Here is a 21701-nt window from a genome sequence, read left to right on the forward strand (position 1 = left end):
AAATAAACACCCTCAAAAAGCTTTTTTTTTCACATGTATGCATTCATAATGGTAATATTTATCCAGTAATCCTCGTCATTGACCCCACAGATGTTGGTCACTCATGTCAGCTGATGAAAGTGGTCTTGAATGAATGGAATGTTTTTTTGGGGAGGTTAATAGAATGTTCTTTCAGCGTTTTACGTCACTACCACCCACAGTTTTCCTTAACATATGGACGGGTAATATAAGTGCTTCCCTGTCTGCCTCTTGATGACAAGGGTCAATTCATTGACACTCACTTCTTAAAAGTCACATGACTAGATCCCAAACAATGGCGTAGCCTTGCAATAACAACACTGGACCAAAAATTTATATATATAGTTGCTGAGCCTAGCATGCTGACATTAAATTGAATTTGACTGAGCAAGGTAAAAGTTTGATTTGGCAAGATGGGAAATTTATTGTTGATTTGGAAGGATGCACAATGTTACATAAGCAGTTGTAGAGTAGACATACTTGACTTTTTCTTTTTTTCAAATTGGCTTTAACAATATACCATATTGATATTTTATCATGGCTAAAGACTGACCTTTTCTATATTGAAGATGGGCCCTAACATTCTTCCTCTGCTCCTGTCAGTGGAAGTAGACTAATGGATGTGCGCTCTATGCATGATAAAATCACAAGCCAAATTTTGGAAATATCCAATATTAAGAAATATGAAACGATCAGAGTAAACATAAATCCTCCCCTACTACTCAATTTCAGTTGTTAATTGTGGGAAAAGAAAAGTAAGCTTTATTGGATAATCTGTTTTACATATGATATCCATTGCTGTTAGAAGTAAAGCAGTCCTGCTGAGCAGTTCATCAAACAAGCACAAGTCTCCATCACCAGGTGCCAGTAAAAATAAAGACTTGTCAGGCAATATAGCCTATGTTAAATGCCACTAGGGCTGTAGAAGCGCGTTCTTATGTGTTTATCTCAGAGCCAGAGAAGAGCTGCATTACTTTAAGTTTTCTAAATCATGATTTATGGTACACTGCCAGTTAAAAGTTTGAGTACTTGACTAAATTTATGCTTCTCAAGATGATAAAAAGATAAAAAATATTGAAAGTCTACGCTAAAATACTTCAAATAAGTTTTAATGACAATGTAAACTGTCAATTAATTAGATATATTAATATGGTTTAAAAACCATCCAGATTAGATACTCTACAGGTTAGATATTTTGCAGAGCTTTGATGACGCAAAAATAAAAAAAATAGCCTTTTTTTTTGGCTATAGTTTCCAAAGTTTCATTTGTGATATTTCATAGTTTGCTATTACATCTTAGTTATTGATTTGACTGTTATTACAGTACTAATAAACTATTATATTATAATACTATTACAATATTTTTTATAAATATTTAGAATTATGTAGCATTCATTTTTACATTTTCAGTTTATTATTTTAAGTTTAGTCAAGTTTCAGTAATTTTATTGAATACTGTCTTTTTATTCATTATTTATTTATTTATTTATTTAATAGTATTAGTTTTAGTTAACAATAACAACACTGGTATGTGGCACTATATACAGTTTGCCCATATACAGGATCACCATTTGCAGGCCAACTTGTGGTCAACAGGTCTGTATGAATGTATGATTTAACTTTATTGTATTTTTTCCGATAAGAAGTGAAGAAGAGGGCTTTTCCACTGTGCAAAGTGAATGTGTCATCCTACACCATACAAAAAAGAAAGAATAAATTATAAATGAAAGAAACACCTAACAATAGTCTTTTCAAAATGGCAAGTTATCAAAAAAAGAGCAGCAAGAAAATTCGTCACACCACCATTGTGGATTCAAATGATTTAAGCAGTTATTTTTAAAAGGAAATTCTTGAAAAACTATGCAACGGATTAGAGTTTTCCAACCTATACGCCAAAGTCATGTGCCATTTTCAACAACACATGCTTTATAAAGTGATCATTGGTATATCTGATATATTGCACATTCAACTAAACATCCCACTAAAATTATCTTTTTATGTAAAATTTATATGCGTGGATCACAACCTGGAAAAATATATCTGCAAAACAATGGCAAAGACAAATACCAAAGGTGCCATTACTACATGAAGTAGTATGACAAGCATGTGCCGTCTGTCTTTTTATACAACTTACAGGTGCACTAATTCATTATTTCCATTTGAAACTGTTTTACACTGAAAGAACTGAATTGTACTTTTGACAAATATGTTTACAAATGCATGGTGACTGCCATATTGAGATCACATGACCAGTCAAACACACTTTCAGTTGTTGAATCAATTCATTATGGGTAAAAAATACATCTGAAAATGGAGTGTTTCAAGAGCTGCATTCCACCTCATTTTTTATGCCCTTTCCTCACTAACTTCCCTCTGTCTCATTGACTCATTGATGTATGCCATTGATTATGTTACACAAGTACCCACAGGAACACCCTAAACCCTTGATCACTTGGAATCTGCTATAAAGTTTAGAAATTTGTTTGATGCAGCATTCTATAGAGGTATGTTTGGGCTATATTAAATATCTTACAAATAATTTCATATCATAGTGTTCCATTGTGTGAATATGGAGCTGCCTGAAGTGTATGAAGTAGACTCCCTTGGTCAAAATCTAAACTAGATAATTAAACGCAGGTGGAAACTAATGAACTAATAATGAAACACCGAGGACAGGAGCAGGAACATAACCAAATAAAACAACAAAAAAACACTACAGTAAACAAACACAAAACCATCACACAGAAAAAAAACAACAACAAAACGGGAACATAAGTCTGACACATGCTAGCCATTTACTTTGGTTACAATGATTATTGAGGTGCATTATGGGATTGAACGAGTGCGTTTAATAATGTCAACTATTGTTTCGGACACCTAAAATTAGCTGTCCCCTAAAAATAGTGCACTGGCATGTAACATTCAAATATCATCTCTAAATAATTTGTTTGAGAATATGTGTAATTAAGGATCTCTATGATAAATTAACTAAATACCTTTAGCTCTCCCCCAATATAAATTACGTAGCTGCTGATGCAATTAGGGTATTGGAAATACTTGCTGTTCGTGAAATTTCTTTGTGACGTTCGTCCTTTTCTGAGTTTGTTTATTTAACGAACAAAAGTTTCAAAAAACGTTTTTGTTCATCATTATGTAGTTGGTCATCACAACGTGAACCCTCATATAACAAATCATGGACCAGAAAGTGTTCAGTCACAGCAGAGGTTTCCCAAACTATGACAGAGTTTTCTTATCTTTGTTAACTGATGAAATGTTTTGCTTTACTACTATTTTTACCATGTTTGGAGCTTTGGAGTCTGTTTTTCCTGGCTCCAAATCCAGATTACTACAGTTACTGAGGTTTATTTGACGATGGGAATGAGTTCAGAGAGATCTATCCACAGACTGTTCTGTTTGTGTTAATGTCATTGACGGAAATGGCTTCTCCAGTGCCTTTAAAGCGATGTTAGGTAGGTTTTTTCTCAGGTACCTCAGTCCTGAGGTATGCATATGTGTAGATCAACTTTTTTAATATTATATTTTGTTTTATTTCAGATTTATTTCAACGAACAAAATTTATAGTATTAGTTTTAGTTAACAAGAACAACACTGGTGCATTGCACCATTTACTGTATGAATTTATAGTAGGGTCACCACTTGCAGGCCAACTTGTGGTGAAAAGGTCTGTATGACTGTATGTTTTCACTTTATTGTCTTTTTTACGATAAAAAGTGAAGAAGAGGGTTCTTCCCACTGTGAGAAGTTAATGTGTCATCCTACTCCATGCTAAAAAAAATATATATATATATATATATAAATAAAAGAAACACCTAACGGTAGTCTTAGTTATCAGGTTATCAAAACAAAAAAGAGCAGCAAGAAAATTTGTGAATTTAAATGATTTAAAGGTTTCAAGGTTTTAGTCAACCTTTAGTCATGTTTTTCAATATATCTACAACATCCTTATTATAACATGCAGGTTCATGACAAAACAAGTCATTAACTGTGACTTTCTGTGTATTTCTTCTAGTATGGTTCCATCTGGATTTACTATAGTAGTGTGTGATGTTCAGGCTCATAGGTCAGCTAAAGGTTTGTCATTCTAACAGCACAAAGGGATACCTCAGGGTCCCAGATTTCTGGAAGGAAGAAAAAATACACAGGGAGTAAAAGGTGGCCTAACAGAGACAACTAAAGAGTGTCAGCAACATTTAAAACCTACTATATAACAAGTAGTAAAATATTGATACAGTGCAGTTATATGTCTATAGTCCCAAATGCTAACATATTTTTGGTTTCATATACCACCAAAAACTAACTTCAGAGACTGCAGAGACCTATTTATTTTATGATAATTGGTAGATACCGCTGACTCCACTGTGTGCATTTTCACTGTATTCAGAACACCTGTATAATATACACCTATATCTATAACCAGCTCATCTGGCATTATCTGAAATGATTGTCTGTAATATGACAGAATTATGATTGTCAGATGCATGCTGATAAATGGAAACTGCTGAAGAAATTCAATGTGAGGTTTGCACCAGCGGCCACATGGCTACTGTTTGTGGAAAATCACGTGAAGTGAAGAAGTGGAAAGATGAGCCCAGCAAGCAACTGAAAGCCTGCTGGCAGGATTTTCATTACAGTGACGCGCTATTGATTTTCAGTCAAATGTAATGAAAAATGAATATTCTGGTTAAGTACTTTGGCAAGACCCAAACACCATGCAGATGTGGTAAAACATGATGTCATGGTTTTAGTCTTCGGGGTGTTGGAAGTCAAAACTTATCTGGGGCTGTAACTGCTTAGACACACCTTTCATAAATTCATAAACAGAGCTAAAAGTAATTTACATTTTCCAACCACTTTATTTCCAGGAAACAAGCTTATGTCTATGTTGCGCAAAAAAAAAGGCTTGCTATGAGAATGAAAGCCAAAGTAAAAATGGTTGGTGAAACTGACCAACAGTAGAGCCACAGTCAAAACAAAGACTGAGGTGATGCAGATTTGTGAGTTTGCTTGAGTTCAAACACTAAAAAGTTGGATTCCAACAGCACAACGTCTAACTAATTACACTTTATGGTGTCCAGTGACGTATTTTGCACCTGGAGTGGCTTTTTGTTTGGTCTGCTCAACGCTAAAACAGCAAAGTCGAAAATAAAATAATAAATGAATCCGGAAACATCAAAGAGTAATTCTAGCACACAATAATTGCGATAAGGCAGTGTTTTTAAAACATGCGTGACTGTTTAAATTCAGCTTTAAGATAAGGAGAGACGTGATTAACTAAAGCGTAGAAGGCACAAACAGATGCTCAGTTTTGTTTCCCCATAAAGAATAAGCTTACTTGTGCGAGTTTCTTTTCATCATCATGTGAGGTCAACGTTTGGTATACAGTGATGGGAATAAACCCCAAACTAGTCTAAAACAACATTCTCATGGTCATCTCTGGGTGGGCTAGCTAGGTTTCTAGCCAAGTTTTCATTGTCTCATTAAACAAGACAGTATCATGGCTTACTGTATGATTTGTTTGAAATTAGAGAAAGACCTCAAAGTGAACCACCCTATTTGATATTTGATAAAAGCTGATACGCCCTTGCAGAAAGCTTTTTCTAAATCAAGACCTGCTGAGCATGTACATGCAGCAGGCCAGAGGGCCGAGCGTGAAAACCAGGAGTGTGATACTCTTTGTTTTTGGAGACAATGAGGTCATGCGGCACAGTTTCACTTAGAGTGATGGGTGACAGATTTAATGACACTGAAATCGTTAAATTGTAATGGATTCTTTGTTGAGTAAGCCAAACAAAAGCACAGAAATTATGATGGATTTTCAATCACCATCACCGCTGCCAACATGCCTTAAAAAGCCTCTGGATAGAAAAGGCCAAAATGGTCAATTAAGGGGACACAGTGTAACACTGGAAATCTTTCATTACCAGCTTTAAGCACTTAGATCAACCTCTTTTTGAAGGATTAAGTACAATTTATCATTAAACCCTGTAGTGTACAGTTTCTTTGGCTCTATCTTGTTACCTTGGAAGTTGCATTGAGGACATTTTGTATCAGAACCAGGAATCTTTTTGACAATGCAAGGAGATGTCAACCCTTATGTTGAAGATGATATAAAACATGCCCATCTCCGTGACATTTGGATCAAGCGAATCACGTTATTATCTACAGTAAATGAATCTACTTTAATATTTTAATTCGACTTAAGCTTTTAACGTCATTTTGTCAGTATTTATGTGTATTTGCATTAATAAAATTTGGTATAAATGTTAATTTATGACAGCAAAAAACACATGAATTTTTTTTAAATCAGATTTAAACTACACTGAACAAAATTCTAAATGCAACACTTTTGTTTTTGCTGAACTCAAAGATCTAAGACTTTTTCTATGTACACAAAATGCCTATTTCTCTCAAATATTGCTCACAAATCTGTCTAAATCTGTGTTAGTGAGCACTTCTACTTTGCTGAGATAATCCATCCACCTCACAGGAGTGGCATATCAAGATGCTGATTAGACAGCATGATTATTGCACAGGAGTGCTTTAGGTGGGCCACAATAAAAGGCCACTCAAAAATTTAGTTTTAGTGTATTGGGGGGTCCCTGTCTGCCATCTGCCCTGTACATTGAAAACTGGGATCCATCTATAAAGAGAACAACTCTCCAAAGTGCCAGATGCCATCGAATGTGAGCAATTATGCAAACTGATTGTTGCAGGAGCTGTCCGGGTGGCTGGTCTCAGACGATCTTGGTGAAGATGCTGGATGTGGAGGTCTAGGGATGGTGTGGTTACACGTGGTCTGCGGTTGTGAGGCCGGTTGGACGTACTGCCAAATTCTCGGAAAAGCCTTTGGAGACGACTTATGGTAGTGAAATGAACATTTAATTCATGTGCAACAGCTCTGGAGGACATTCCTGCAGTCAGCATGCCAATTGCACGCTCCCTCAAAACTTGCGACATCTGTGACATTGTGCTATGTGATAAAACACTGCAGATTTTAGAGTGCCTTTTATTGTGGCCAGACTAAGGCACGCTTGTGCAATAATCATGCTGTCTAATCAGCATCTTGATATGCCACACCTGTGAGGTGGATGGATTATCTCGGCAAAGGAGAAGTGCTCACTAACACAGATTTAGACAGATTTGTGAGCAATATTTGAGAGAAATAGGCCTTTTGTGTACATAGAAAAAGAGTCTTAGACAAGCGGCACGTATTTCACGTCTTGCAAAAAAAATCCAAAAGTGTTGCATTTATAATTTTGTTCAGTGTACATATGGCTTCAAGTTAAGGTGGCTTGAAATGCAATTCCAGATCCGATTTTTACTGGATGCAGTATTATTCTTTAGTATTATTCTTAATGCAACATATAACTTATAACGTCAAAACCAATGACCAGAAATACTATAACCACACCCCTCGGTACACCGTGAAGCCGACTGTGACCTCAACACAGCACATCAAACCATTGTCCTCCGTCTCTGAGTTTTTCTTGTGTGTCGGAGGAGTTCTACACTGCAATTCGACAGCACATATATTTTTAGAGCAAGATGATGCACATCCACTTTCCTGCATCCGTTTTGAAATCCTCTTCACATACGTGGGTACACCTATCAAAGCAACTCATGCAGATAAGTTGGTTATGTCTGGACACACAAATCAGATTTGATCACTTGTTTTCTGATTTGAGAAAAAATCTTGCCTGAACAAAGCCTTTGAAAACTACAGGAATGTGTGTTGTAGCTGGGATGGAACTAAACTCTGTAGGAGTGTGGCCAGGAGCTATGTTTGACGTCCCTGGTCTATAACATCTAGTCTCAGCCTCAGATGTCACACCCACGATCCTTTGGCTGAATGTCTGATGCATATGTCACAAAATTGGAAACACTTCAGGAGTTTCAAAGTTGTCATTGAATTGATTGAAAATGTGTGTCACGTTCTTTAATGTTCCACTTGGAAACAAAGATGCTGTAATGTCAAACCCCCTCATGAAAGAAAGCCATCATATTTACAACTATGACAATGAGTCTCAGCATAGACTCTTAAAAATACGTCCAATAGTTTACACAACAGTCTGTTATAGTGGGGACATTTCCACGCCCCTAAACATGACGCATCACAAAACAAAACGTGATTGTTTGCTTTTCCTGCTAATCATATGGCCCCTTGGCCACTGAAAGCAGCCAAGGTCCCCAAACCTTCTGCCGTTAGTCTGAAGTTCTGGCTACGGGACACTAATACCAACAGACGATAAAAAATATTTTTGAAAGTGATTCCAATGATATAGCTCCTCTATGTTAGTATCATTGTAGTCGTGTGAGGACTGGTTTTAGAAGTGATTAGAATGATTATTAAACATTATAGTTATCACTGAAGTTATCATTCACTGTGTGAACGGACCTTAAGTTTTCACTCATCCATTTGTCCTGTTGTCGGAAGTAGAACAAGTTCATTGAGAAGCTTATGTAAAAAAAAAAAATAGAACAAAGCATTGTTTACTATACTAGGCAATGTTCTTTTGGTTTTTGACGCAACACTGCGATTTTCATTATTTGGTGGATTGCATTTAAATATGCTGTCTGTGGTATCTACAGCATAAATATGGTAAATTAAAACAACAAAAAAGGAATTATTGTTATTATTATAATCAATATAATAATTTGGGATATTCAAAATAGTTTTTTCTGTCATTACAGAACAGCATTTTTGAAAGCCTACTAAAAATAGGCTTACTGATTTCAAAATGAATTGTCTGAATTAAATGTCAATTACAAACTTTTATGAAGGTACATTCTTAGACAGACACCATTATCATATCCAAACTGATCTTCAGGTACATGACAAACCAGGAATTTTAAAACAACCTGCTCATATTCCTGCACAGTTTGTTCATTTGACAGTTTTTTGCAGAAGCTGCATGATGAAAAACACAGTGTGGGGAATAAATCTCCAAAAACATTTTGATTATGGGTAAAGGATTTATGATAGTTACGATTTTAAAGACAAAGGCCAACTGAAAGAAGAATCTGCATCTATCTGCTCTACCACTTACTCCATTTACTGATTTCCAGATGTACTGCTTACAGCACATGCCAAACATGTACATATATGTACAAGTTTACCCTCCTGCAAAAAAGGGTGTTTAATAACAGTCAAGCATATAAGCAGATCGAACACTTCATCAGATCGAGTTCCCATACAGGAAAATTATCACTTTTGCAGAAATTTCACTTTGAAAAATTGCTCACCCCTTTAAATCCTCTCAGAGTTAAACAATGCTTGGCAACTTGAATTAGAAAGTATTATAATCTTGAGAAAGACAGGAGTGTATAAAACACTATTCCTTTCTTCATCCCTTAAATTGCTTTGGATGTACAATGTTTTCTGCAGTCAGTTCAGATATTTTTTTTCCACGAGAAAAGAGACACATACAAATAACAAAGAAAGCAGCCGCATGTGATTTGGGTGTACGTATGACATACAACATTAAGTTAGAATTGCACATATGCAGTGTGATTTGGATACATGCTCTTGAATTAGCCATGACAGGTAGAAAACCTTGGCTACTCAATAAGGCTGAAACCGCCAGCTGCAAGTCATCTTTCATCTGCTGTCTAGACAACCTCAGGCCTTCTTTAGCCGCGGCCAATCGTCTTGCTCATTTTCACAACCAAGGGTGATCTGTAAGACCATGCTGCACACGTTTATTCCTACCATGGCCAGACCAGAGATCTGCTACAAAGCCACTATAAACAGGTAAAATGTCAGAGCATTCTGTCTGTTCTCCAACATACACCATCGTCACGCACCATCCAGAGTACAATGGCAGTTCCAAAGAAGTGGTAATTCACCCCAAAACAAAAACTGAATCTGTTTGGAATCTGTTTCGTTATCAGTGCAATGTACAAAAACAGCTAAGACATTTGTGACATTTGTGTTCCGCAGGAGAAAATCATACAAGTTTGGAATGACATTTAAATTTTTTACTAAAATTATAAGCAAGCTTATTATTATTAACTAAAACTAAAAACATGTTAAAATGTAATAAAAAAAAAATATATATATATATTATATATATGTATGTACGTATATATATATATATATATATATATATAAATACATATATATATATATATATATATATTAGATAAAGTGAATGGCAACTAACAGAAATAAGTTTAAGCTAAAGCAGTAAAATGGCTGGAAATAAATAAAAACTAATACTGAAATATAAATAAATTCTGCCTAAATAGCAATATTAAATAATAATAATGAAAATGGTGAAAACACAAAACATTTTTACTGAAACTAAAATGAATACTGAAAAAAATATAAATATATTATTTTAAATAAAACTAATTAAATTAATAAAATAATTTATTATAAATATAAATATAAATAAATAATTTATTAAATTAATACAAACTACAATAGAATATAAATAATACTAAAATAACACCATAATAAAACTTTAGTTTGGTGAAATGCAGTGAATTTTCTCTGAAATTGTATATTTGTACTTGTCCCTGATGTACAACTTCATTCTCAGAAAAAAAAAACGAAACAAAAAAAAAAAAACTGGCTAAGTTTAGACCTGTGGAGCATTTCGTGTTTACTCATGCTGTCGGCGTTTACATCTGAACCTCTTGTGAAATGTCTGAGGATGGCCACAAAGCCAACTGCACCCACGCTTATAAGGTCCTGGCATCAAAGATGACCATAAATGCCTTATATATGAGTGAGAATATTTTGGCTGTGCAGGAATGTAGTATGTTAAAAATATCTACAGTAGCATGAAGATGCATGATCATGTTCCCACATCTCAGCTTTATTTACTGTGTGCAAGACAAGGTTCACCCTCCTAATGTGCAGGTGTTGTTTCTTATATATGCAGAAGATGTTTAACGTGTGGCTTATTGTAGTGTCTAGATTAGGATTCCTCTAACTGCACCAAGGTTGCAGCTGGACCTGGCTTTGTGCAACACTGTTTACACTTGATTTCGGTTTAAGAGCTCACTTTTGTATTTGCACTTGTCAAACCTGACAATAATATGTTTGAAAACCTTTAAAGGACCCTGTGAAATCTAGACAACATGGTGGGAAAACAGACCAACCCTTTTTCAATTCCAGACCAACCCTTTCTCCTCATCTAATCATTAAAAATAGTAGTTGGTTTCAATCAAGAAAATCTAAAATACTTGATGATATTTAAATGGTGATGTGAAAGGACTTTATTACACCACTTTTGATAATTATGCAGTAATAGAAATATATTTCTGTCATGACAACCCTCTGAGAGTTTAGCATGGTAACGTACATGACAATGTGTTTGGTCTTGGCGGAATAGATCTGCTACACTGCTGCTGCTGTGTCAGAGCAAGTCCCAGACTTACGGCTACTGCTACAGACAAAAATGTTCATTTTGTTCATGTTCATTGTTCATGTAAGAAATACTGTTGCTGTACATATAACATAAAATAACCCCCGTGTAAAACATACATGAAATCACCCCATAGCAGATCTATACAGGTGGAGCTGGGGAAGGTGGAGGGTTTCTGAAGCGTGCTGCGACTGCTTCAGATGAGTATTTTAATGTCGAGCAGCAAGCTCATTGGCTGCTTATATGAAAACAAACCAGTCAGCTGCACAATGTGAGCAATGATATAATTATATCAGGTTGAAGTTAGAGCCAGTGCCATCTACAGTGTTGGTAAGGTTACTTTGGAAATGTAATAGGTTACAGATTACAAGTTACCCTACTCTTAATGTAATAAGTAGTGTAACTTTTCAATTACTTTATTAATGTAACTGATTACATTTTATTACTTTTTGATTACTTTTCTAAATTTCTAATGTTTTCAACTGTTTAACATTTTCAAACATGTTAACCAGGCAGAGTTAATCTTACAGTAGTGTTTAACACTGATTACCATTAGACTTTCGAAATCTTTCATCATTTGAATTAAGATTATAATTTTTTAATTTTAAAGGAGACACTGGATGCAAAATATCTTCATTTGCATATAAATGTGTCTTAGCAGTGTGTGGACACAACCACTCTACAATGATAAAAATTCACTCCTTTTTTTAATTCCCCAAAAACCTAAACAGTCTCAATTATCAAAGCCATTTTGATTTAGGAGTGAATACTCTTCCACCTTCAGTACCACGGCTGAGGTGAGACCCTTGAACAAGGCACCAAACCCCCAACTGCTCTCCGGGCATCGCAGCAATATGGCTGCCCAATGCTCCAGGTATGTTCACGGTGTGTGTGTGTTTCACTGCTGTGTGTGCACTTGGAATAGTTAAATGCAGAGCACAAATTCTGAGTATGGGTCACCATACTTGGCCACATGTCACTTCACTTTCACTAAATTTGTTTATGTCTGGCTGCACAAATCATTTTACTCCAGACTCTGAATGAGGGACAATTCAAGGCAGGTTTTGTTAAAAAGTTAAAACTCAAGGATGGATCAGTACCCATTGTTCATGATCCAGCTGCACCTCTAGAAGTAGTAAGTCTTACACTTAATATTTTTAATGATTATTTGTGAATCACCTTTGCTCTTCCACAAAAGAGAGGGGCGGGGTGAGCAGAGCTCATTAGCATGTAAAGAGATATGCATCACAACCAGTCACTGTGAACAGAGTTGTTTTTGATAAGGTAAAAAAGGATGTTGTTTTACATGACCACTGAGACCATTTCAAGAATACCCTAAAGAATCATACCAACTTGTGGAAAATGGGCCACAAAATCACACTTACTTTAAAATCATTCTGAGGTTAAATGTAGATTTAAAATCATAACAAGAAATAGTTTTATAGCTATTATACAGTTTTTGAAATCAAATTTTTGCATAGCTATGACAGGAAACACCGGAATCTAACAATGCCTTAGAAAAAAAAGTTAACAGTTAATCTTAAAAAAATAAAAATAAACCATATACTTAAACCCATATAGGAAATATAAGAGTTATCAGATAAGCATGTTATAAACTTCTGAAACATTGGTGTTTTATATTTTAGAGCAGTCACTGTAATTTATGAAAGAAATCAAATCTGTATGTGGGAGTGTGTGTGAAAAAATCAGATGTTACCAGAGGTGGAAAGTAACTAATTACATTTACTCGCGTTACTGTAATTGTGTACTACTTTTTAAAGTAACTTTTCAAATAAGTAATTTTACTTTTACTTAAGTATATTTTGTTTTATTTACTGCAATAATGGGCAGGAGAACAAACTGAAATCACAAGAAAGATGGAGACGGATAAGAAAGGCGTGAGTGGTGCAGACCCAGCTGAAAACAAAACTCCACCGAATTCTGCTGAAGTTAAACTTGAAGGAAATTAAAGGGGTCGTATGAAGTTGCTAAAAAGAATATTATTTTGTGTATTTGGTGTAATGCAATTTGTTTATGTGGTTTAAGGTTCAAAAAACATTATTTTCCACATACTGTACATTATTGTTTCTCCTCTATGCCCCACCTTTCTGAAACGTGGCAATTTTTACAAAGCTCATCGTTCTGAAAACCGAGATGTACACTGATTGGCCAGCTATCCAGTGCGTTGTGATTGGCCGAATTCCTCAAGGTTGTGACGGAAATGTTACGCCCCTTACAATACTGTGATGCTGCGTTTCTAATGAAACCCATTTCTAACGAGCTGATTATCTGTTAACAAAGAGAGACATGCAAAATATGCAGAGCTGGGGGCCACGAGGACTGGAATTGAGAACCTCTGGTGTAGAGTAGCGCTTGTTGTTTGTCGTTTCTCTGATCACAAATGCAGACATGGTTTTGTTAACGTGCGATGCAACACAACGCGTAAAAACACAGTATAAGTCATTTATAACCCGCAATTATGTCCCCACTGGATGCAACAAATTGCTAGTTTGTAATGGGTTTTAATTTTTTTGGTCTTGTGGCTCTGGTGGACCGGGACATGCATCACAGTATAGTAAGGGGTGTAACATCCCCATCACACGCTTGAGGTATTTGGCCAATCACAACGCACTGGATAGCTGGTCAATCAGAGTACACCTCGATTTTCAGACCGATGAGCTTTGTAAAAAATGATGCGTTTCAGAAAGGCAGGGCATAGAATTTACAGTATATGGAAAATAATGTGTTTTTTGAACCTTAAACCACATATACACATTTCATTACACCAAATACACAAAATAATGTTCTTTTTAGCAACATCATATGACCCCTTTAATGTATTAAGCTAGTGACCTGTAATGTTTGTGAAAATAGGAATTTTCCATATGTGATTAGTAAATTTAAAGCATTCAATATATTGATAATATATTATTTAAAAAATAAAAATTTTCTTCTTTATTTACAGGACAGTAATGGAGAGGCAGGAAGAAGTGGAATCTCTGTTGCACTGTACGTCACAACGCTGGCCACAAAGCTCCAATATGGCTTCGACAGTGTACACTAACTTGAGTGGAAATTTTACAATGCACTGTGAAATATCAAACAAGATTTGCTTTTTAAAAATAATGGTATTAATTCCAAGCAGTAACATCAAGACAAAGGTTGAACGTGGCCAAAATACAATGTGAAACAGATGGACATATCATAATACACGGATATGACGTGGATAGGCCACTATTGACACTCCACCTTATGTTTATGTCTATATATAATTTCAATAATAACTAGATGTGCCAATTTTTAAGCACAAAACATACTAATAATTTCCACACTGGAAAAGATCTCTGAAAGTCTGGGCCTTTCAATGACTACAAACAAAAACAAATTCTCAGTGACTGTTCGAATCAAATCACAGCTGCAGTGTAGCTCTCAAATTCGACCCCTGAGGGCAGACTCTGGTTTTGCTAGTCTGGAGGCAGCGTGTTTTAGTTTCATTCACACACTGATGACTGCTAAGTGATTTTCCTAGACATGCTGTTCTCTGCCAGAGAAGAAACTAAAGCCTTCGGGTGGAGTTCACAGCTGTGAGTCTGTGTCTGAACGCATGGGCCGAAAGCACACTGATGAACGCCATCAGAGCAGCAGAGCTTTCGCGAGGCCACTTAGAGGGAGCGTGAGGGGAATCTTGGAACGAGGCAATAAGTAAATAAATGTTCTGTCTGAAAAGAGTGGGCTTCTCCGTAACACTCCTCTACTCTTAGACTATCACCCACAAATGAGAAGTGATTGTTTGTTTGACAGTGTGATCATTAAACATGGTCTAATTACCTGTGGCAGTGGTGACTGTTGATGTTATAGATTAACATTTGGATTTGAGAGACCTGAAAGACTTGAAATAATACAGGGAGACCACATTTTTTGATGGCTAATAGATATTCCCTTGTCTTACAACAACGCAAGGAATGAATCTTTGGTCAAGTAAGGAGACGACAGATATCTTTTCTATTAAATGAGATGGCCGAAGCTTGTGTAGTGTGCATAAATGAACATCTGTCCAGCATCCATCAGTAAAATGAGGGCAGGTGCAGTGAGGTCATAGTAAAGGCTGTTTATTAGTATGTTCACACTGAATTTGGATTGGCCTGCTGATGGAGGTTGATGTTTTGATGCAGGGGGAGGGTGAATTTGTCTTGACTGTTGATGTTACTTGACACAACTGACATTTCTTTTTAAATTGTGTACCAATCTAGACATATGGGGTAGATTTAACACTATGATTTTCCCACAGGGAGCACAGACTGTCCGATAAAAACAACAGCTTTCACAATGTAGCTGTATGTCAGTTTCATTTCTCACAATTCTAGGCTTTAAAGACTATCACTTCCAAGAAAGTTTTGAAACCACTGCCATTTGTGTGGAGGATGGGGCTGCTTCTGCGTCACGTTGCTTTAATTTGTCCTCCGGCTGCCAAAGAAAATGATTCAACTGCTGAGGGGGTTTTGCTCTTGGCTCATTAACTGCTATGGCTCACTGGATTGGCTTGATTCCGATGCTGAACAAGTGCAATCTGTACAGTCTAATGAATTATTATAAATAAGTAAAAAGAAAATAAAGTGGAAAGCAATAGCCCTAAAGTATAAAACTGCTGGACTTCCCCAAGTTATTCTTGAATGTCCTAATTACTGACCATTTAAGCCAGTATAAGACTATTGTTGTATTGTAACTATATACTTTATGGTGCAGCTTAACAGACAGGCCTTTAAACCAGTTTATAGTCTTTAAAAACAAACTCAGTTTACGTGATTGATTAACAAGAGAATAACACTGCATATGGATGCTATGCATAATATGGTATAGGAGACCCACATTACCTGACAGTCCTCAAATCTAATTGGTTGAGGAGCACTCCGAGAGTGCAGATATAAATGTACAACAGCACTTGGAACTTTTCACTGTTTATATCATTTCACTTGTCTGTGTTTGTTCCAGGCAGACATAGTTTGTGAAATGGTGGTGGGGATTTTTCTCTGGGTTACACCAGTAGGTGGTGGCTTAATGAGTGATTCTTTTATATATATATATATATATATATATATATATATATATATATATATATAAGAATCACTCATTAAGCCACCACCTACCAAATATAAATGGCATATATGTATGGCATTTTATGCCTTTATTGAAATAGGACAGGTGGGCAGGAAACAAAGTATGAGAGAGACGGGGATGGGATTGGGAAAGGTCCATGAGCCGGGACTCAAACCTCGCTGCCCACGAGGCCATCAGTGCAGACGATGACTGATCGTTCAATCATTAATTTAAAGGAAAACGCCACCATTTTTTCCATATTCCACTATGTTCTTTCCTCAATTTAGAGTTGATATGTACCTCTCCCATCTCATACTTACTCGTGTAACTACTCATGTAACCATCTTTCCCAGAGGGTTTAGAGAGATTGATTCTTTGAACTGCTTTGCACGAGTCGTTTACGAATCATTTAAAAATCATTTATTTTTTGAGAAAACTAACGTGTTTTTTGACCTTGCATGCATGTAAACCTGTTTTAGGAAACAAGATCAGCAACCTTAAAAATGGCATTATAGGGGCACTTTAAAAAACACTGAATAATTTAGGAATCAAACAATTGATCATTAAATCATTAAATAATTCACTCAACACTGAATTCATCCAGAATGAACAGTTCTACTGTGATTTGCAGTTGTTTTGCTGTTGTTTGTTTGGAACCAATTTTTATTTATTTTTTTTTGGTGTAAAAACAAAGTAACTGGGAATAAATGTGTCTAAATCATTCTGTTTTACATACTTTTTTATTAAAGTGTTATATCACGCACTGCCTCCTAGTTATTCCAATAGGTTTGTGAATCTGCAGCTTAATAAAGTCCTAGTTCACTACACAAAAGAGGGCCATCTTTATTTATTTCTTACTTTAAAAGGGTACATTAGTGTTTTAGTTTTAGTTTAGCAACCAGTTTGCAAGAGTGGTAGGTTGTGACAACAGTACTGCTTTTTGTACTTATAATTTTTTACACAGTTATTGATATATTGTAGTTTTCTAAAAGACTTTAATTTAAGTGAATAAATATCAGACCATTATATTAATATCTGAGACACCCTGTACTAAAAACAGGTTACGGGCATTTAAACAAATTAGCTACAAAACTGTTAATTTGGAGCCTCTTAATTATCCATCGCAATGGACTAAGCTAAATTTCGGGGTCACAGGATTCACTTGCTTATCTTATGTTTTCTTTTCTACTCACGCCAGCTGTGCAAACTAAAAGCAGATGTTTTGATTAAGCCTGCTTGGATCTGCCAGGAAATGGATAAAAGAAACGCAGTATTACGTCTCAGATGATGTCACGCTTCAGGTGACGGATGGGGTGGAACCCCGCGCACCTTCAAAGACGGAATAGTTCCTTAACCGGTACCTCAGCCGTATATAAACCCGCAGCGCTTCTCAGCAGGGAGAGGGAGAGAGAAAGAACTCTCGAGTTCACAGAGAGTCAAAGAAAAGCTGCTGCTGGACAGACTCAGGCAATAAGGAGACGTATTTATATTCACAGGCTGCTCTAGCATCTCTGAGAAGGTAGGAACATTTTTGTGCTTGAGAAATGTTTATACTTAGATTGTATGATGCGTGAATTGTAAAGGCAAATGTGTGTAGAGATAAATATTGAATGACCAGTTGAATATCATATTTGTTATTTTAAGGAAAACGGTTTTTATTTCTAAAAATGTCAAATCATCTTTCAAAAAAAAATACAAAAACATATTAACATTCATTCATCACACTACATTTTTTTTTTTTTTTTTTTAAGTGTGTGTAATTTTTTTATGACACTGGTGGCTAATGTTGACAGTAATACTAAATAATTTTATTTGCTGCCTTATTTTGAAAAAGTGGTGTCAGTTAAAACCTGCATTCATAAGTTCATTGCACTTTTACAATCAATATAAATTTAATTATTAAACTCGTACATTTGAGTAGAAATGGTATAAAGTATTCTGAAAAAAAAATTGAAAGCAAAGATTTAATAATGGTAAATTAAAAAAATATTTATATTGATTGCTCTATGGTACAAGAAGAGTCAAATGACATAATAGAGTTTATTGCATTCTCTAATCAATGGGAATCATTTGTTTCACATGCAGATTGTGCAAAAGGAATAGAAACCTCTCGCCACATCCCAGTCATCAATCATGAATGAAAACCGCTTGGCTATCGACATTCTGCTCTTGTGTATATCCTGTGGAGCAAGTGCACTGGCAGCCTTCAGTCCCACTGCCTCTTCATCTCTTCCAGCAACCAATTTCACTAATATTGGCTCTGCACCTCCAAAATATCTCACTGAGGCCGCAAACCTTCCCAAAACCAGACGGAAACGTTATATTTCCCAGAACGATATGCTTGCGATACTTGATTACCATAATAAAGTCAGAGGGAAAGTTTTCCCTCCAGCCTCAAACATGGAATATATGGTAAGTCACTTACAATAATTGACATTTTTTAAATAAGTAGCCTATGATATAACCAGGAACAGTTTGGACTTTACAAAATATTTCTGCTTGTTTGAACTTTTGCTCTACACCCTCAAAGCAGTTCACTGGGTTCAGTTGTTTTATTTATTTCATTGTATAATTATCTGGCACGTTGCCTGGAAAGCGCATTGCTGCTGTTGTAGTTGGACACATGAGTGTTGCACATGTAACGGCGCTCATCAAAGGATGCAGAAATGCGTACTTCTCCATGTCCATTTGGCACCAGCAGCTGTTGAGCAGATTTAATTGGCTCAGACCACCAAAGAAGATCCTCTGCAGCATAGATCAATGTGCTAAGACTACAGCTAAGCATGGAAATACATCCAAAAGTGCACAGTCATGGGAAATGCTGTAGTGTATCAGATATGTTTCAGTAGATCCAAATATTAGATTTTCTTAAATAACTCTCTGATTTTACCTAGATTAAAGGGGCAAAGCTTTTTGAATGATTTACTGTGGTAAATACAACTAAATTTTCCAGCATAAAATTAATTTTTGTTAATGCAAAACCACCATTTTTACTTCCTATGAAAACTACACAATTTAATCTCCCTATCGTAGACATACAGTAATTTCATTTCTATGGGTGTGAATTTTAAGAAACCCTTCATGCAATTATGCAATTAATAAATTCATTTTATTTTAGTGGACTGATAAAAATGTATTACATGTCTCAGGTCTGGGATGACACTCTTGCAAAGACAGCTGAACAGTGGGCGTCCACATGTATTTGGGAGCACGGTCCTCGCAATCTTCTTAGATTTCTGGGTCAGAACCTTTCAGTCCGAACAGGAAGGTATGCATCTTCACCACCATCATTTCCAGTTTATGATCAGTGATGTTTCCCATGGTTATTTTCCACTATACCAATGGACCTAAAAGAGCAAAGAAAGCATTTCATTACACCATAATGAGATTTGGTGCTATTTTTTGATTGTTTACAGATACAGGTCCATTTTGCAGCTGGTAAAGCCCTGGTATGATGAAGTGAAGGACTATTCTTTTCCCTATCCTCGAGACTGCAATCCCAGATGTCCCCTTAAGTGCTATGGGCCTATGTGCACTCATTATACACAAGTAAGATGATTATGATGATATTTGTATAATTAATTTCTTCAGGTACACAACCGTTCAAAAGTTTGGGGTCAGTTATATATGTATTTTATTATTTATATGCATGTGTTTTTGAACGGTAATAAATCTCATTCAAACTTGACCGTTGCTCACTTTTTGCTTTGTTTTTACCAGATGGTGTGGGCAACCTCAAATAAAGTAGGATGTGCCATCAACACATGCCATAATATGAATGTTTGGGGCTCAGTATGGAAGAGGGCAACATACTTAGTGTGCAACTATTCTCCAAAGTAAGTATATGTTTACTTGTGCTTTAGCTAAGCTAAACTGCTAAACCCAAGAGTGAAACTCTTCAGTAACATAATTAGGCTAAACTAGCAACCTGACACGTCTCTGTTAAAACATTTTTGACGTGGACATCCATGGGGCCTTCTGGTTCAAAGACCTAGACGACCTCTTGCATTCCTGCCACATGTGGAATTTTAGTGGAATTCTACCTCTAATTCCAGAATCAAAGCACCATAATCTTGTGTGGCTGGTGACTTGTAACCTCCTTTTTTCTGTCTTTTGATGCGGCACACTTGAGAAAATTCTTAGGCTACTGCAGAGAAAGTTATTTATAAACTCTAGTTAAGAGCTGACTTGCTAGCTGAGAGCTAGTTAAAGTTGATCCAGATTGATTTAAAGCTTGTCTTCTCAATATAGAAACACAGTTAGAAATGGAAATGTAAAGTCTAGTAATTGCATTTATGTCCTTTTCAAGCTATCAAACACCTCATAAAGCACAATTTTAAATATGAAAACTTGTGTGGTTCACTTTGTCCATTGGTGTGTCACTGACAGTTGTTGCTATTGTTATTTACAGGGGGAACTGGATTGGTGAGGCCCCGTATAAAGTAGGTGTTCCTTGCTCCATGTGCCCTCCGAGCTATGGAGGTTCATGCAGTAACAACATGTGCTTTCCTGCTGTGAACTCGAATTACCTGCACTGGTTTAAATAAACACAGACAGACAGAATGCACATGCCCCATCACAGAGACACTGTCCCTCATGGGAGTTTGCACAAAATTCTTGTATCACCCTGTTTTTTTTTTTATATATGGGCCATATAGGACCATGGGTTGCAAGGCAGCATTTTTTTTAAAGATATGTACATAACTTATTTTTCAATGTTTATATCATGTATTATATTGTTTTTTGTATAAACCCAATGGTTTATTTCTTGAGAGGGACTCTACTGTGATCTGTTAAGACATGATTGGTGTTACAGTATTCAACTGTAAAGGCCCATTCACACCAAGGACGATAACTATAAAGATAACGATAAAGATATAGTTCTAAAAATCACTTAAAAGAATAGCTGAGTCCACACCACAGATATAACGATAAAGGCACAGAGAAAGTATATTGTTGGAATCACTTTTTTTCATCCATCCTGCTTTAACGAGCTCGAAAATTTAAAGCGGCAGATGAGTGTGCACTTAGAATAAACAGATGATATCATCCACTGGTGTAGACGCTAATATTAATATTTTTTTATCTTTATAGTTATCGTTCTTGGTGTGAACTGGGCTTAACTGTACTCTTAGAACACAAGATGCAATTGCGAAAACTCCCATCAGGCTTTGTTGGCAAGTTTAACTTTGC

General features: G+C 36.0%; 1 protein-coding gene across 1 annotated transcript; it reads left to right on the plus strand.

Annotated features, from left to right (window-relative positions):
• The first annotated feature begins 17810 nt into the window (after window positions 1-17810).
• Window positions 17811-21132, plus strand: pi15a (peptidase inhibitor 15a). Its single transcript, XM_019068046.2, has 6 exons — window positions 17811-18027; window positions 18594-18920; window positions 19658-19776; window positions 19925-20057; window positions 20229-20344; window positions 20920-21132. The coding sequence occupies exons 2-6, from the start codon at window positions 18642-18644 to the stop codon at window positions 21053-21055; spliced, it is 783 nt and encodes a 260-aa protein (XP_018923591.1). The 5' UTR covers window positions 17811-18027; window positions 18594-18641; the 3' UTR covers window positions 21056-21132.
• Window positions 21133-21701: the final 569 nt, after the last annotated feature.

The sequence above is a fragment of the Cyprinus carpio genome, unplaced genomic scaffold (assembly GCF_018340385.1).
Source record: "Cyprinus carpio isolate SPL01 unplaced genomic scaffold, ASM1834038v1 S000006820, whole genome shotgun sequence".
Taxonomy (NCBI): domain Eukaryota; kingdom Metazoa; phylum Chordata; class Actinopteri; order Cypriniformes; family Cyprinidae; genus Cyprinus; species Cyprinus carpio.

Excerpts from the sequence above, each read along its gene's own strand:
- pi15a (XM_019068046.2), top strand. The coding sequence starts at position 18,642 with ATGAATGAAAACCGCTTGGCTATCGACATTCTGCTCTTGTGTATATCC. Across the intron at positions 18,921-19,657 it reads CCTCAAACATGGAATATATG|GTCTGGGATGACACTCTTGC; the intron begins GTAAGTCACTTA and ends TACATGTCTCAG. Across the intron at positions 20,345-20,919 it reads GTGTGCAACTATTCTCCAAA|GGGGAACTGGATTGGTGAGG; the intron begins GTAAGTATATGT and ends TGTTATTTACAG.